The sequence below is a fragment of the Lactuca virosa genome, chromosome 7 (genome assembly GCF_052849685.1).
Source record: "Lactuca virosa cultivar CGN04683 chromosome 7, Lactuca_virosa_CGN04683_v6, whole genome shotgun sequence".
Taxonomy (NCBI): Eukaryota; Viridiplantae; Streptophyta; class Magnoliopsida; order Asterales; family Asteraceae; genus Lactuca; species Lactuca virosa.
The window spans coordinates 168392996-168410844 of record NC_136432.1 but is presented as its reverse complement, the minus strand read 5'-3'; the positions used below and the strand labels follow the sequence as shown (position 1 = coordinate 168410844).

The 17849-nt window shown below is 37.1% G+C and overlaps 2 protein-coding genes and 1 pseudogene across 2 annotated transcripts; all 3 read left to right on the top strand.

The window, feature by feature from the left end:
• The first annotated feature begins 382 nt into the window (after positions 1-382).
• LOC145124988 (cytochrome c oxidase subunit 5C-2 pseudogene) lies at positions 383-676 on the top strand (annotated as a pseudogene).
• Positions 677-3342: 2666 nt separating this feature from the next.
• LOC145127301 (putative F-box protein At3g16210) lies at positions 3343-5259 on the top strand. The gene is made up of 2 exons (XM_079062519.1): positions 3343-3396; positions 4189-5259. The coding sequence occupies exons 1-2, from the start codon at positions 3343-3345 to the stop codon at positions 5167-5169; spliced, it is 1035 nt and encodes a 344-aa protein (XP_078918645.1). The 3' UTR covers positions 5170-5259.
• A 9764-nt stretch (positions 5260-15023) lies between these two features.
• LOC145127300 (F-box/kelch-repeat protein At2g43270-like) lies at positions 15024-16109 on the top strand. The gene has a single exon (XM_079062518.1). The coding sequence runs from the start codon at positions 15024-15026 to the stop codon at positions 16107-16109; it is 1086 nt and encodes a 361-aa protein (XP_078918644.1).
• Positions 16110-17849: the final 1740 nt, after the last annotated feature.

Here is a 17849-nt window from a genome sequence, read left to right as displayed (position 1 = left end):
AGCCCTTAACTTTAGGCGAGCAAACGCTAATTATAGCAATAAAAGTCTACTCATTTAATGGGTATGTCTTTGTTTTTTCGATGTGTTGTGTATGTTATCTTAATACATTCTAAAAACTCTATTCATTTCTCTCTATTCTATATGTGTGTCGAAATTGTTCATATATATAGTGAATTGATCTTTATCAATCTGATTCATTTTAAAATCCATGAGTTAGAGTTGCTTGTGAAGGTTTGAGTGCATGTATATAAGTAACATTTGCCTCATTTCTAGACATGTATGTTTATTGTCATATACTCATATTTATATGGGCAACAATTTCTTTAAGGTCATGGGAAGATTTACTGATATTCATGTTTGTTGGGTTTTGAGTACAGAGTTAACCATGGTTGCTGGTAGGGTTGCTCATCCAGTGTTGAAAGGCCCAAGTGTGGTCAAGGAGTTAATCATTGGATGGGTTAGCTTGTGGTGGTTTGTGGAAAATGCATCACTGGAATGAGCAAAGAAAAACAAGGGCATTTTATGACCTTCTGGAGAAGGGTGAGATAAGTGTATTGGTTGTAGAAGAATGATGTTTATGATCAACTCTTTAAATCAGAGATGATACTCTGGATTTTTTCTTAAAAAAAATAAGGTTTTTTATTGGGTTAGGTTAATCTTCGATTCTAAAATCCAATTATGTTGACTTCAGGTGCAAAAGATCCAATAGAGTTTTTGTTGATTTGCTACTTAAGCCCACTGAAGAGGATCTGAAGATATGGCCTCACAGGCACATTTTTTATTCTATTTTTTTTAATCATAGATAATTTGTTCTTTATCTTTCTCATAAATAATTATATTCTATTTTTTATGTCATTTGTAGCTTTGAGTATCGACTGAGGGTTACTTTGGGACCTGCTGGAGACTTGATATTGACATCCCGGATCAGAAATACAAATACTGATGGAAAGCCGTTTACTTTTACATTTGCATATCACACCTATTTCTCTGTTTCTGATATCAGGTAAATTAGGAAGATTGGAGTATATGGACCTTGATGGATGTGTATGCTAACAGTTTTTGACCTACCATGCTTCTAACAGCTAGAACTTACACTATATGATCTAGAAGATTCGTTCACAGGTTTGTTGACTGTGGTGTAGTTTTTTCTTCGTCTTCTCAGGGGCAGTTTTGGAAGGACCAAATAATGCCTTTTTTGATTTGCTTTAGTTGCTTTCCAATATAGTCCATGTTGTTGGACTATCAAAGCAAAGGCCATTGTATAAAATCTGGAAAGCAGAATACTAATCCTTAGAATTTTTTTTGAATCAGGTGTGGTGCTAGACAATCTGGGAATCTAGGTTCATCTGAGGATGCACTTGATGGGATTCTTGGTTTTGGAAAATCAAATTCATCAATCATTTCACAGTTGGCTTCATCTGGAAAAGTTAAAAAGATGTTTGAACATTGTCTAGATGGTGACAATGGTGGTGGTATTTTTGCAATTGGTCATGTTGTTCAGCCCAAAGTCAACTCAACACCTTTGATCCCAGATCAGTATGTTCTTTTGTTTTTTCTTTCAGTTAACTACATTTTTTGTCCCTATGTTTCGTAATTTTCTTCGGTTTTGACCCAAAAAGATTTTTTCCCACTTTGGTCCCTATTTCCAGGTTTCACAGGGACCAAAAAATACAATTTACTCTTCTTTTGAAAACCGGACCGGCCGGTTGAACCGGTTCAACCGCGAACCGGCTGAGTCACTGGTTCTATAAGCTTCAAAAACCGGCTGTTATTGAACTAGCAAAAAACCGACAGTTTGATCAAAAAACGGTTAAAAGTCGACTATTGCTGTTAACTTCTCAACAATTATGCGTTTCGTTCCTTCTTTTAAATAGGATAACAAAGCTAAAACATATGTTATCCATCGATGTGCGATGCATGTTCACTACCAGTTAACTTTTTTTCTTTTTGCATTCCTTTGTTTTAGTATTAGTTATATATACAATTAAAATGATAGATTATTTTTGCAAATTAGTTTGTAATTTAAAGGATATATATTGTATGGATTATATATATATATCCGGTTCTATCCGTTTTTTAGGACCGGTTCAACCGGTCCGACCACTTGAACCATCGAACCGGTATGGCTGCCGGTTCAGTGCCGGTCCGGTTTTCAAAACAATGATTTGTAGAAATAATCCTATTTGTATGTCTGCATTATTCATCATAGCATTTTGTGATGCGTGTTACAAGCGTATAAACGAGTGCTTGAGAAGCCAACTCCTGAAACATAGAGAAGCAGGAGTTACAAAGATGCAAAGATGCAGGTAATCAAAGACCTGCATATCCTTCCTTCAAACCAACCAAAGACTGGGATAAGCTTGAAGCCCAAGTGAAAAAGGAGGTATACAATACACTTTGATTACACAAACACACATTCAATAACTCACTTAACTTTTGTGTTTTGTGTTTTTGTGTTTTCAGGAAAAAGATGAAAAACTGGATGGGAATGCAGCTCTTAACAAGTTTTTCCGTGATATTTACAAAGATACAGATGATGATACAAGAAGGGCCATGAGGATATCTTTTGTAAGAACTCACTTATTTAATTCTTTATTTCATCTTTTTAATAATAGAATAAGTTGTTTATTTAAATGAAAATGAATTTTTTTTCTTGGATTAATGGAAATATCAGATGATTTGGGTCAGAATCTACCAAAATTTCCTCATAAATCCAAAAATAATTTTTTTTCTTGGATTAACGGAAACTTTTGACAGTTATTAAATTGATTTTTAAAAAATTTTAGTATATTTGTTATTGTAGTATTTTTAATATGACATTATCTTAAGTAAATTATATTATAATAATATGATTAATTTTGGTATGATTTAAAATATTTTTGGTATGACTTTTGACAGTTATTAAATTGATTTTTAAATTTTTTAGTATATTTGTTAATGTTAGTATTTTTAGTATGATATTATCTTAATTAAAATATTATAATAATGTGATTAATTTTGGTATGATTTAAAATATTTTTGATATTATTTATGACAGTTACTAAATTGATTTTTTAATTGTTTTAGTATATTTGTTAATGTTAGTATTTATAGTATGATATCAATTTGTTTAATTTTGGAATGATTATCAGTTTCTGAAATTATATCGTAGAATACTTTATTCCACCTATAAATCTAATATATGTTCCTATTTTTTACTCTTACAACACACAATTCCAAACGTAGGTGTTTATCTACCAGAATCGGTATTCTCACATAGCCAACTTTATGTGGCGTTGTCAAGAGGAATATCACATGTCAATACCAATGTATTAGTAAAGCCGGAAAAAACGTTTGATAATGATGGAATCTACACATCAAACGTTGTGTACAAAGAAGTTTTATGTGATCAACAAGGTACAATCAACAACTTATTATTTTACAATTTCTTCAAATATGAATCTTATATGCTCATTTGATGTTTAATGCAGGGCTAGCTGATGAAGCAACATGATTGCAGATTGGTGTAGTTTATACTGGACATGTTATAAATATACAAAACTACATGATTGTAGATTTTTGTAATTTATATATTGTAAAATCAAGTATGAACTATTACATGAAATTCCAAATGTATACTCAACTTTTGCCGTATTGTATGCACCTAGCTAGAAACTATCCGTTGAAATGAACTATTCGACACAAAATAGTTACCAAAAGGCCGCAATGAATAGCTCACGTCTAACAAATCACACAATCATCACATTAAAACTAACTTCCGAAAGAAACTATTTGCCGCCCGGCGCTTGGCGCGGGTAACGGCTAGTATATATATATATATATATATATATATATATATATATATATATATATATATATAAATGGCTGATGGCTTTCGTTCACAACCGCCTACGTTTTTCATTTTATCTCAATTTTGAATTTAGTTGTTAATTTGGAGGCATGACAAATGGACCTAAATCATGCAGATGGACCTAGATCATGTAACTGAGAACATAACTCTTTTACTATTGAACTTTTGTGTAAATATATTACTTCTGTTGGAGTTACTCATGCTCATTAGTTTCACAGTCAATCTTAGTTGATGAACATCTTTTACATAACCATGAATATTGACAAGAATTCTAAAGTTATGCAAACAGAGAATAATTTTTATTGCAACTGATTTTGTATCTTGTTGAAAAAATGCAGATGTCTGATTATCTATGCGAAGATTTGATTGTTGAAATATTTACAAGACTACCACCCAAATCCCTCATCCGATTTAGATCACTCTCTAAATCGTTATATAGTTGTATTTCTAGCCCTGGTTTTATACGCATCCACACTTTTCGATCCCCACAAAAAATCCTCTTCAGACATCAAAATAAAGAAGCAGAATCTTTTTATACCTTACATGGAGAGGAGGAATTGTCATTGTATTTGTGTCCCAAACGTGGATACATTGGTATAACAACAACAATCTCGTTCCCTTCTAGAAATAATTTCAGAACTGTTGGTTCATGTAATGGAACTTTCTGTTTGCTGTTTAAAAAATGTGTGACTCTATGGAACCTTTCAATCAGGTGCAAACTAATCGTTCCTGAATGTCCTCGGAGATCTGAATCCTTTTTGGATGGGATTGGGTTGGGGTTTGATCCAATCAGTGATGATTACAAAGTTGTCTGGATATCGTATGTCAAAGACAATTCATTTGTTTATGCTGTGAAGAGTGGCACTTGGTGTGAGATTGCTTCCCCTAAACATCAAAATCAGATTTCTCGTTTGAGATATGATGCCTTTTTTTTCAGTGGAGTCTTGCATTGGGTGCTAATTGTTTATCAAACAGGATTACCAGTCAAAAGCAATTCTTGTATACTAACCTTCGATTTGAGCACTCATGTTTTTGATATGATTCCATTGCCTACATCCAATCGGCATTGGATTATGACAGGAGTAACAAACATCCAAAGTTCTTTAGGTTTGATTTCTTATAGTGATGAATTTAATGAAAGTTGGATTCGGGTATGGAGAGATGATTCTTGGTCTGGGGTTTTTAAATTGAATACGGATCAACTTTTTGTTATAGGTGTTTGGCAATTACAACCGCAACCGACCAACAATGGTGATTTGTTGCTGAATACTTATTGTCAGGGGCTCCATGTTTATAATCACAAGACGGGGGTGCCATAAAGAGTAGTCGATTTCAATGCTGCTTCTAGGTTATATAACTTTGATTGGTGTGTCGAAACCCTTCATTTGTTAGACATGGAGGAGACTATTTGTAAAACGGAAGAACTATGAAAAAAAAATAACAACATTATATTTTGATTTTCGACGTATTTTAATTACCATTTGGGTTTTTGTCATTGGTACAAAAAGGGTTTTTTTTAATAAAAAAAAATTTCCCACTTGTTTGCCTATAAAAGGAGATCTTCTCGAGGCTAAAGTTGTTGATCAGGCCCGACACACACCCTGAAAAAAAATAAGGCCCGAAATCTAGCGAAATTACCTATTAAATATGTTAATATATATTAGTTTACTTAAATGTTTACAAAACCATCTATTAGATCAACTGGATAAGAAGCGCTTCATTAATTTTTCCTCGGAGATTCATGTTCGATTCTAGCCACATGCACTTTCTCTGATTTGTTTGTTTCCTAGAGGATGTGCCCTCGCTTCACTATGGGTCTGGGAAGTTGTCTTTTCCTCGGTAGGTTCTAGTTTCACAGTACATATTTAATTTTTAAAAGACACAACGAAAAAAATATGGCAGTTAACCTTGCTTAAATAGCAGCAATCATAAATGAATTACAGTAGTGTCTTGAGTAAATTTGGGCTCCTCACACCTGTAACTCCATCAGATCCAATTCCAAAGTCTCGTGCTCTACGCCCTGTGCCTAAGGCAACAAAAACGGGTATGGGGTTACGAGATGCGTAGCCTAAGTTATGCCCTGCGAAACTGTATTGATGCCAAAATTTCCTATTAAGTGCTTAATACAGAAAGACACCATGTCTAACTCACAGATCTGGTCTTAATAAATGTCCTAAGTGATAAAATTCCGAACTTTATGCATTTGCATGGCTTACCACGGCTCAAGGACAAACCCTAATCTCATGACAACTTCTAAAAACCAAAAACTCATGCATTGATGGTAGGAAAAGGCCAAGATCCCATTTTTATGACTTTACAACTCCAAAATCTACTGGAAATGATACTCTAATGGCCAAGAGTAGCTCATACTCATAAGAACCAAGGTTATGGGACCAAAAAGGGCATAAAATTCAACATCCAATCTAGATCTAACATGGGAAGCATTGAGGTACAAACTTTATACCTTCTGGAGATGAATGAGAGAAAGAGACTTCTGATCCAAGGTTGATTCAAGCTTCTAAGCAACTCCACCACCTTTTTATTTCTTCAAAATCACACAAACACACTATTAAGCTCACAATTACACCAAAAGGAGTCTAGGGTTTCAGAGGAAATGTTTAGGGGAATAAAAGTTTTGAATGGGAGGGCCTCAAGAGAGTTAGAGCCCTTAAATAGGGCTCAGAACCCCAAGATTAGGGTTTGGGCTCTAGGCTGGTAAACACTGCATACCAAGATCTATGCCCTGCGTGGAACATTAAAATCTCACTTCATGATTCTCTACGCGCTGTGTAGGAGGCTACCTATGCCCCGTGTAGGACCAAGCTTCCCAAGGCTTAAACCCACATTTGAGGAAAGAGTCCACTTTGCAAGAACTGGATGTTACATGTTCCAGTGTCTTCAAACTAGTAAACCCGTCATAGTAGTTTTGGTTAAAATTCAGGATGTTGGAACACCTGAATTAGATTGGAATACCGCAATCTAGATTCATGTATGATCTCTTCAAGCATCTCTACAAATCGAAGACGGTAACTTCCATGGATTGTATTTAAGTCTCACCTATGAACAACTTCAGGTCTCCGACACTTTGGTAAGCTTCAATTGATGTGTTTTTTGGTTTTTGATTTATTTCAACTCGGTGTATTGCTCGTATATCGCCAGTGCTAAAGGGTTTCTCTGGTCGGAGATGACATAATGAAGGGAAGGGGAGTCGTGTGTGGTGTTTCTGAAGTGAAAATGGAGACATGTGTGGCGCAAAGGTTATCGTCGGAGGTGAAACATTGTGTTCACCGAAATCTGGAATGGCAAGGGGAAGATGATTGTGAGAGGAAATGATGGAATCAAGGAGATTAGAATTATGAACAGAAATCGGGTGTGGGCTTGTGCTTGTTTTTAATTGAGTTTCAAAGATCTGATCTGCAAATTTGATTTTTTTAAGGATTTCAGGAACTTTTTTGCAAACACGATTGAGAGAGGCGACGATGGAATCATGGAGATGGAGTCTTGGTTTTAATCAGAGAGAGAGAGATAGGGGGAGAGATAGAGAGAGAGACCCTTTCCATATTAAATTTCATTTTTTTTAAATAAAATAAAATAAAATAAGAGAAAACCTCATAAATGGTCCCTAGATAGTGAAATGACGAAAATGTCCTTCACTTAATGGCCAAAAGCTGACGAAGTTAGCAAAAAAGACCAAACATCAAAAGTTTTGAAAGCACAGAGACCATTTGTGAATTTTTGAACTTAGAGACTAAACTTCAAATTTGGAAAAAACAAAAGGACCAAAAATGATGTTTTCTTTAAATTATTTTATACAAATTATGTATTTGGTTCTATTTATATAATAATATAAATTTTAAAGCTATTAAAACGAAAGATTTTAGATAAATAGTAAAAAACTTTCAAATTCAAGTGGTTTTAATGAAAATGTAAAGAGTTTGAGAGAAAGAATATATACTTGGATTATTCTTTTTAGTGTAAAAAATAGAGTGAAAATTAAATCTGGGTTGGAGATGGATCACTGTTAGCACTATTATTCACTCAAAAATAGAGTGCGGTTGAAGATGGTCTAACTCCCGTTTCTTGTTTTTGTTTTTTTTTTTCCATAAATCCCAAACCCTTGTGTTTGAATTCCACGAGGGAGATAATGAGAATCTGCATCTATGGCCAGCCAATGAAAAGCTCACAGTCGACTGGAAGGAGAAAGATGAGAGACAGTTATGTTTGTTGAGCAATAACATCCTGAAGAGTACGACACTGATACGAGAGCCCTAACGTAAATAATTTGCTCGATGTGGGGCTCATTATTGCAACATTTAGGAATTGGAAATGACAAAAAGGAAAGTAAAATCGGTTTTCGGTTGTTGGTCATCTTTGTGTGTAATTACTAATTAGTGTGAACCTAGAGGAGAAAACATCATGGGATCAAAAGAAAGAAGAAAACAAAACAAAATGAAAAATAAGAAAGTGATAATGCGAGAAGGAGAGAGTAAGTGTAGGTGTTTGTTCTTCGTGTTCATGATGAAACCAATCGAACCCAAATGAATACCAAAAATTGAATCCATGCATGATGAACCCATTTATGTGCTTTGGACTTCGTTTTCTTCACAAGATGAACCCATATTTGATCTTCGGACCAACATTTTCTTCACAATATCTGATCCAGAATAACGCCTGTGCTGGAAAATGGAGATGATTGGATGTTTTTTCCGGTGATGGTGAGGTAGTAAGCCAATGGCCTATAGGATATGGTTCACTATGTCCTTACTCTAAAAATGGGTCGTCTCAGCTTCACTACACCACTAACCTTAGGAATACCACTCCACATCATTCATATCTTTTTATTTTTTATTTATTTTAATACGACGCTTAAAAAATTCCATTTCCAAAAGCAAAATATAAACTCCATTCATAAAATGAATACAAATTACATTAATAAAACAAAAAAAATTACACTAATATGAAAATAAAAATTACAATGATATTAATAAAACTAAAATGCATAATTAATCATCATATTTTGCTTGAATTTTCCGTTCGAGCTTTAAAAACGTTCGAAGTTGTTCTGACGAATATCTAGTTTTTGAGGTAAAGTGAATGAGCAATAGTTGGTAGTTTAGAAATTAAAAAAAAAAATGGTGGTTATAGTTTGAAAATGTATTTTAGATCATTCTCTAGGCGTCTGTGAGTTCTACATTGGTTTTGGTCACGCATGTTTTTAATGTTGTCGAGGTTCAGCTGTACAACTACTTCTTTGGGCGGTTAACTGGAGAGGAGTCATGAGAAAACATCATGACCGAAAAGATAAAATTAAAACTTAGATGTTATAAATATATTTAATCTTAATTGTTGTATTCTACAACTTATAAATGCTCCTTAAAAAGTATTCAATGTTTTCATGTTACTTGGTATGCTCTAACTTCTCCAAATGCAATATATATGTATAAGGGCCGGCCCATTGTTCATTTTAGCAGCCCAAACAGGGTGTAGAAAGGACTAAAGGAGTTATATACAGCTAGGGATGGGCATACTTACATCCAAAATCCTCTTCTTCATCGTGATCCACAGGCCACAGCTTTCTTTTTTTGCCTTATAGTTTATGCGATGGGCTACAACAATGTTCAGATTCACCAAATTGTAATCCTGTGAATAACATTTATAGAATATTTCTTATTGATTGCAAATATGACAAACAAAACTAAATCGAATTGTATGACTGATATATACATACATAAATAAGCATATAAATGCCCAGTGGCTTTCGTTCACAACTACTTACTTTTTTCATTTTCTCTGTAGACAAATCGACTACAATAAATAATCGATAACTTCAAGATCGAAGTATAAAACCCAAATATCACGATAACGATTCAACGGAATATAAAACTATTTGAATAATCAACCAAGAATAAATTGAACGATAAAAAGAAAAAAGCACGCGATATTTACGTGGAAACCCAAATCGGGAAAAACCACGGACGGAGGAAGCCGAGAACCAATTTACTATAATATTCAGTGTTTACAGAGATAGAGGAAAGAAAAACAAATATATCAAATATATATTTGTATGAATATGAGAGAAAAATGAAGATGTAATTTGAGGTGTGGTGTTTTTAATAAGCTTGGTTTCATTTCCTTTTATAGGCAAATGAATGTATGAATTCAATTGTCTATTACCATCCAAGCTTGACAAACATGCTACCATCCATTCTTCACAAACATGCTACCAACCATTCTTGACAAATTAAAACCACATGTGTAGAATGGTATTCTAGAAATCATCCAATGTTGAAGTTTGAAGGAAACTTCCACAATCTCCACCTTGACTTCAAATGAGACAGGATGAAAAAACTTTAACTTGCACAATGATCATGCAAAACAGTTTATCAACAGCTCATCATACTCCAAATCTCTATAAGAATCTGCAAACACCATATGAGAAAAAATTGATTTTGAAAAGTAAATATACTTCCTCCACCACGAGCCTATCAGGCTCAAATGCGATCTGAAACACCCACCAAATCCAAACATGCTTTGAATTTGGCTATTGGAAGACTTTTAGTGAACATATCAGCAGGATTATCATTGGTGCTGATCTTGTTTACTGTAATATCGCCTTTAGCAATAACATCTCTGATGAAGTGATAACGAACATCAATATGCTTCGTTCGATCATGGAACATTTGATCCTTCGTCAGAAATATTGCACTTTGATTGTCACAAAAAACAGTGTTAACAGATAACTTGTTTGAAAGCTCACCTATCAACCGTTTCAACCAGAGGGCTTCCTTCACTGCTTCCGTAGCAGCCATGTATTCGGCTTCAGTGGTGGATAACGCTACAGTAGATTGTAACTGCGCAATCACCCAAAGTAAACACGTACCCTGTAATCGATCGTCTTTTATCCAAGTCCTTTGCATAATCGGAATCCACATAACCAAGTACTCCATTATCGGTTTTTCCAAACCGCAGACATAAAGAGGAAGTACCTCGCAAGTAGCGAAAAACCCATTTAACAGCAACCCAATGCTCCTTTCCTGGATTCGCCATGTATCTGCTCACCATGCTTACCGCATATGACAAATTTGGACGTGTACAAATCATAGCATACATAAGAGATCCTACAGCGCTGGAGTATGGTACATTTGCCATGTATGCTATATCTTCTTCGGTGGTAGGACTTAAGGCGGATGATAGCTTGAAGTGGGTTGTGAAAGGAGTGCTGACTTCTTTTGCGTCATGCATATTGAAACGGTGCAGAACCTTCTCAATGTAGCTTTGTTGAGAAAGGTATAGAGTTCTTGCACTACGGTCTCACACTATTTCCATTCCTAGAATTTTCTTGGCAGCACCCAAGTCCTTCATATCGAACTCAGCATTCAACTGGTCTTTTATCTTTTGAATCTCCTTTATATTCTTCGCTGCAATTAACATGTCATCCACGTATAAAAGTAGATAGACCACTGAACCATCGTCACACTTTTTGTAGTAAACGCAGCTGTCGTAGGTGCACCTTTTCAGCTTGTGACTGGTCATAAATGAGTCAAACCTTTTATACCATTGTCGAGGAGATTGCTTGAGGCCATAAAGAGACTTCTTCAATTTGCACACGTAGCTTTCCTTGCCAGGAGCTACAAAACCTTCAGGTTGTTGCATATATATCTCTTCCTCAAGCACACCATTTAAGAATGTTGTAGTAACATCAAGTTGCTCTAATTCATAGTCATGAGAGGCAACTAATCCCAACAAGACACGTATTGACGTGTGTTTCACAACCGGAGAGAAAATGTCGGTATAATCGATACCTGGGATTTGACTGTAGCCTTTGGCTACCAAACGAGCTTTATATCTTGGTTTGTCACCAGGGTGGATAGCCTCCTTCAACTTGTAGACCCATTTGCACTTAACTGTCTTCATACCCTTTGGAGCTGGAACGAGATCCCATGTGCCATTTTTCTGAAGAGATTTCATCTCCTCGTGCATGGCAACCATCCACTTATTAGAATGTTTGGATTGAATGGCCTCGTTGTAGCTTGTGGGCTCCAGAACAGACTCAACTTCATTGGCAACTGTAAGTGCATAAGCGACATAATTGGCTTGAACATATCTCTTTGGAGGTACAATCTGTCTGCGAGGTCTATCTCTTGCAATGGAGGGACTGTGAGGTTGGCTTGGAGCTTCGGCTGGCTCATGAGAAGAGGAATGTTGATTATTCGAGGGTTGAGAAACCTCGACACCTTCATGAGACTGGTCCTCGAAAGATGAATTTAAAGGAAACTCCACCTCCACTCGAACTTTGTCTTTTTCCGAATTTTCATTTTCTCTGGTCTGAATGTTGGAGACAGGATGAAGCATGGCTTTTTCATCGAAGGTCACATCTTTAGATGTCAAAACCTTGCTTAGCTCCGGGCTCCATAATTTGAACCCTTTAACACCTGTTGGATATCCGAGAAAGACGCATTTAATTGCCCTCGGTTCCAATTTACCGTTATCAACTCGGGCATATGCTGGACATCTAAATGGAATCAATTTCGTGTAATCAGCAGGTTGGCCGGACCAAAGCTCAAATGGGGTCTTCTTTTGAATAGCACGAGAAGGGGAACAGTTGATAATGTAGCATGCGGTTGAAGCGGCCTCGGCCCAAAAAGACTTCGGCAACTTCGAATGAGATAGCATGCATCGGACCTTCTCCATGATGGTGCGGTTCATACGTTCCGCTACGCCGTTCTGCTGTGGTGTTGAACTACGGTGCGATGCCTCGTAATTCCTTCCCTACGGCAATAGGAGTTGAATTATTCATAACAAAATTCCAGTCCATTATCAGTACGAAGGTATTTCACTTCAAAACCTGATTGCTTTTCAACCAATACTTTCCAATCTCTAAAAGTTTGGAATACTTCTCCCTTTGACTTCAAGAAGAACGACCATACCTTTCTTGAGAAATCGTCAATGATCGTGAGCATATAAGAGGCTCCACCTTTCGATGTAACCTTCGCTGGTCCCCATAAATCAGAGTGTATGTAGTCAAGTGGCCCTTTCATCGTATGTTTGCCACCGATAAAACTCACTCGCTTCTGCTTTCCAAATACACAATCTTCACAGAATTCAAGTTCGATTGATTTGTGCTCCCCGAGCAACCCCCTTCGACTTAGTTCATTCATACCATGGTATGACATGTGAGCGAGCCTGAGGTGTCATAGACGAGAGCGATCAGCGTTGGAGAGGGATTTAGAACATACCGAGACTTCGCCGGAGATAACTTGCCCATCCATAATGTAAAGGTTTGCGGATTTTCTAACTCCTCGGATGACCACAGAACCTTCCTTGAAAATATGGAGTTTCCCGTCTTTGCCAACAAACTCGTAACCTTTCTTCTCGAAAGTACTGAGACTTAGTAAATTTCGCCTAAGACCGGATACGTGCTTCACATCTTGAATCGTTCGAACAACGCCATCGAACATGCGGAACCTGAGTGTACCCCGTCCAATAATACGACACGAAGTGTCGTTACCCATTAGAACGTGGCCTTCGTTAACCTTTTCATATGAATGAAAAACGCTTTGGTTGGAGCTCATATGAAAAGTACACGCTGAATCAAGTACCCACTCACTCGTGGTCATTAAACCGTAGTCTGAAACGGATAGAAGCTCGCCATCGGAACGAGTTTCGGCAACATCAGCTTCAACGGTGTTATTGGTTGTTTTTCCCTTTGCGATTGCCTTTGCTTTCTCCTTGTTCTTTAACTTGAAACATTCATCGATCAGATGTCCCTTCTTGTGGCAATAATTGCAATACTTGCGATTGGCTTTGGACTTAGATCTAGATTGGTTTTGTGAAGAGCTACCTCTCTCGTTAGGTCTCCCTCTAATGTTGAGACCTTCGGCTTTAGAATCGTTGCTACTGTTCCCAACTATCTGCTTCATCTTTTCCTTTGAATCAAGAGCAGTCATTACCTCGTCAAGGACAAGAGTGTCCCGAGAATAGATAATGGTGTCACGAAAGTGATCGTAGGAGTCTGGGAGAGAAGATAATAAAAATAACGCCAAGTCTTCATCTTCGTATTTGACGTCCATATTCTCCAGATTTCCTACAAGCTCTTTAAAGGTAGAGAGGTGATCAGACAAAGAACTACCTTCACCCATCTTTAGGTTAAAAAGTCGTTGCTTCAAGTGTAGCTTGTTGAGCAAGCTTTTCGTCATAAGTAGCTGCTCGAGTTTTAGCCAGAGAGCCGCTGCGGATGTCTCTTTCAACACATCTTGGAGAACGTCGTTAGAAAGATGCAGACGGATCTGCGACGACGCCTTTAGATCTTTCATCTCCTTTTCCTCAGTCGACCAAGTTGCCGGCATTTTCTCCATTCCTAATAGTGCTTTGTGGAGATCCATTTGGATCAACACATCTTTCATCTTTACTTGCCAGAGAGGGAATCTTGTGTTTCTGTCAAGTAAAGGAATATCGTACTTCATCGATGACATGGTTGAAAATAGTTTTTTACGAATCGTTATCGGAAAACCCGGATAGCTCTGATACCAATTGTAGACAAATCGACTACAATAAATAATCGATAACTTCAAGATCGAAGTATAAAACCCAAATATCACGATAACGATTCAACGGAATATAAAACTATTTGAATAATCAACCAAGAATAAATCGAACGATAAAAAGAAAAAAACACGCGATATTTACGTGGAAACCCAAATCGGGAAAAACCACGGGCGGAGGAAGCCGAGAACCAATTTACTATAATATTCAGTGTTTACAGAGATAGAGGAAAGAAAAACAAATATATCAAATATATATTTGTATGAATATGAGAGAAAAATGAAGATGTAATTTGAGGTGTGGTGTTTTTAATAAGCTTGGTTTCATTTCCTTTTATAGGCAAATGAATGTATGAATTCAATTGTCTATTACCATCCAAGCTTGACAAACATGCTACCATCCATTCTTGACAAACATGCTACCACCCATTCTTGACAAATTAAAACCACATGTGTAGAATGGTATTCTAGAAATCATCCAATGTTGAAGTTTGAAGGAAACTTCCACATTCTCCAAGTCTTCGTCGTTCACAGTCAATGTTAGTTTACACAACCATGAATATTGACAATTCTAAAGTTATGAAAACAGAGAATAATTTTGATTGCAACTGATTTTGTATCTTGTTGAAAAAATGCAGATGTCTGATTATCTATGCGAAGATTTCATTGCTGAAATATTTACAAGACTACCACCCAAATCCCTCCTCCGATTTAGATCACTCTCTAAATCGTTACATAGTTGTATTTCTAGCCCTGGTTTTATACGCATGCACACTTTTCGATCCCCACAAAAAATCCTCTTCAGACATCAAAATAAAGAAGCAGAATCTTTTTATACCTTACATGGAGATGAGGAATTGCCATTGTATTTGTGTCCCAAACGTGGATACATTGGTATAACAACAACAATCTTGTTCCCTTCTGGGGGAACTATTGGTTCATGTAATGAAATTTTCTGTTTGCGGACTAAAAAAGGTTTTACTCTATGCAACCCTTCAATCAGGCGCAAACTAAACGTGCCTGAATTTCCTCGGAGATCTGAATCCTTTTTGTTGCAAGGTATTGGCTTTGGATTCGATCCAATCAGTGATGATTACAAAATTGTTCGGATATCAAATGTCAAAAACCATTCATTTGTTTATGCGGTGAAGAGTGGCACTTGGTGTGAGATTGCATCCCCTAAACATGAAAATCAGATTTGTAGTGTGCAACATGATGCCTTGTTTTTCAATGGAGTGTTGTGTTGGGTGATACATGTTTATCAAACAGAACCAAACGACATAGGCATTTGTTGTATACTAACATTTGATTTGAGCACTCATGTTTTTGGTATGATGCCTACATCCAACCGGCATTGGTTGACGACGGGACTAACAACCATCCAAGGTTCTTTAACTTTGATTTCTCATCGTCGTGAATTTAATGAAAGATGGATTTGGGTATGGAGAGATGCTTCTTGGTCTGTGGTTTTTAAAATGAATACAGATGAACTTTATGTTCTAGGAGCTTTGCAATTGCAACCACAACCGACCAACAATGGTGATTTGTTGCTAAATACTCATTCTCATGGGCTCCAAATTTATAATCGCAAGACGGGGGTGCCATCAAGAGTAGGCGACTTCAATGCTGCTTCAAGTTTATGTTACTTTTATCAGTGTGTCGAAAGCCTTTATTTGTTAGACACGGGGGAGACTATTGGTGAAACGGAAGAACTATGAAGAAAAAATAACAACCTTACATTTTGAATTTTGACGCATTTTAATTACCATTTTGGTCTTTGTCATTGATACAAAGGGTTTTTTTAGTGAATAAACAAATATGTAATTTCCAGTGCATCAAGTACATTTTTCTCCATGTGAGCACATTTAGAACTTCACATACGATCTGGCATTTCGTCGAGCACCTAGTAGGCGTCTCTTCACCTGACAGTTGCGCTAGTCTAGGGTCATCAGGAGCATCATCTTCAACCTTTGCTGACAATCAAAGATCATCAAGTTGTAGGGCGCATCAGGCATAGTACAGCTAGGTGAATCAAAATCATTAAGCACGAATTTGATTCTAACCTATAGCGCATGTGATTCAATTGCTTGGGTGTCCCACTTAGCGACAGGGCACTCAATTATCGGTGCATGAGGCTAGCGTATGGAGGCTCGTTCATCTGACCATCAACATCTTGACCAAGGTGAGCAAAAACCGAACCGAGAAAATAAAAACCGACAAAACCGCAACCGAAAAACCGAAACCGATGCAAAAACCGAGGATGCGGATTTTATTTTCACAAAAACCGAAGTTATTGGTGCGGTGCGGTTTTTACCTAGAAACCGGTCCATCAAAACCGAACCGCACCGAAGGCGTACAAACAATAAATCACTAATTTATATTATATACATATTATTTAAAAAACTAATATCTACTATATGTTGAATTTGACGGTAGTTAGGTTTAGCGATTAAACTTTAATAGATATACACGTGAGTATGTATAATGTATGTGAGAATCTATCTTTAATTTCTCATAACTCATAACATTATTTAATTTTGTGGCTTTGTGTTTCTGTAACTATATGTGGGCAGTATGTAACACCCCGTTTATTTAATAAATAAATAGACGAAATTAATGAATAAATCGTAGCCCTGAAATGAATAATTATATAGCAAGGTGTTGGTTTTGGGAAGCCTAATGCCATAAGTTGGAATATTCGGGGGTCAAAGTATAAATTCGAGATTTATTTTGTAAAGATTTTAGAAGACAGGGGCTAAAGAGTTAATTATGGACCTCATTTGAAAATAATTGTAGGGGGAGGGGCCACCTAGTAAAATATGGGACTTAATTTGTAAGGGATTTACATGGATGGGGTTAAAAGGGTAAAATATGGGCTGACTTTGAAAGAAAATGTGAATGGAGGGGCTAATTGTGACATTATGGTAAAATGCTTAAGGGCGTCGGGTATTTAGCGAACAAACCCTAATCCTAATCGACCATTTGCAGCCGCATCCCTCCACCCTTATGTCTCCCACCGGCCGCCACCTCCTTCTTCACTTCCGGTAGCCACCATCATCAAAGAAGCCCTCCTCAGCCACCCCTTTTGGCATCACCGAGTCCGACAGCCCAGCCCGCTTGCTGTCTTGTCAACAAACGTCGTAGAACCACCAGAAACGCCGCCGATGCATTCCTTCCTTTGTCGACGAAGACTGCCCCTTGGTCGTCGGGGTCGTGGGCAGTTAGGGGACGTGAGCTGTTGTTGTTGTCGTTCACCAGTCGGCGTCGTGACCCCCTTTCCTTCCCCGTTCTTCTTCTGTTACGTTGTCACAGGCCCGCCGCCGCCGCCTGTGCAACGCGTTGCTGCTCCGGTCATCGTTTGCCACCCGAGAGGCGGTCGAGTTCGTGTCTCACGTGGGTTCAAGGGCGCTGTTGTTTCAGATTCGTGTGGTGTGGCTGTGTGACTGGGAACCAACAAA

Bases quoted from the DNA above. Each gene is read 5' to 3' on its own strand.
- LOC145127301 (XM_079062519.1), top strand. From the start codon at position 3,343: ATGGAATCTACACATCAAACGTTGTGTACAAAGAAGTTTTATGTGATC. The intron at 3,397-4,188 runs GTACAATCAACA...GAAAAAATGCAG, and splicing joins AGTTTTATGTGATCAACAAG to ATGTCTGATTATCTATGCGA.
- LOC145127300 (XM_079062518.1), top strand. From the start codon at position 15,024: ATGCAGATGTCTGATTATCTATGCGAAGATTTCATTGCTGAAATATTT.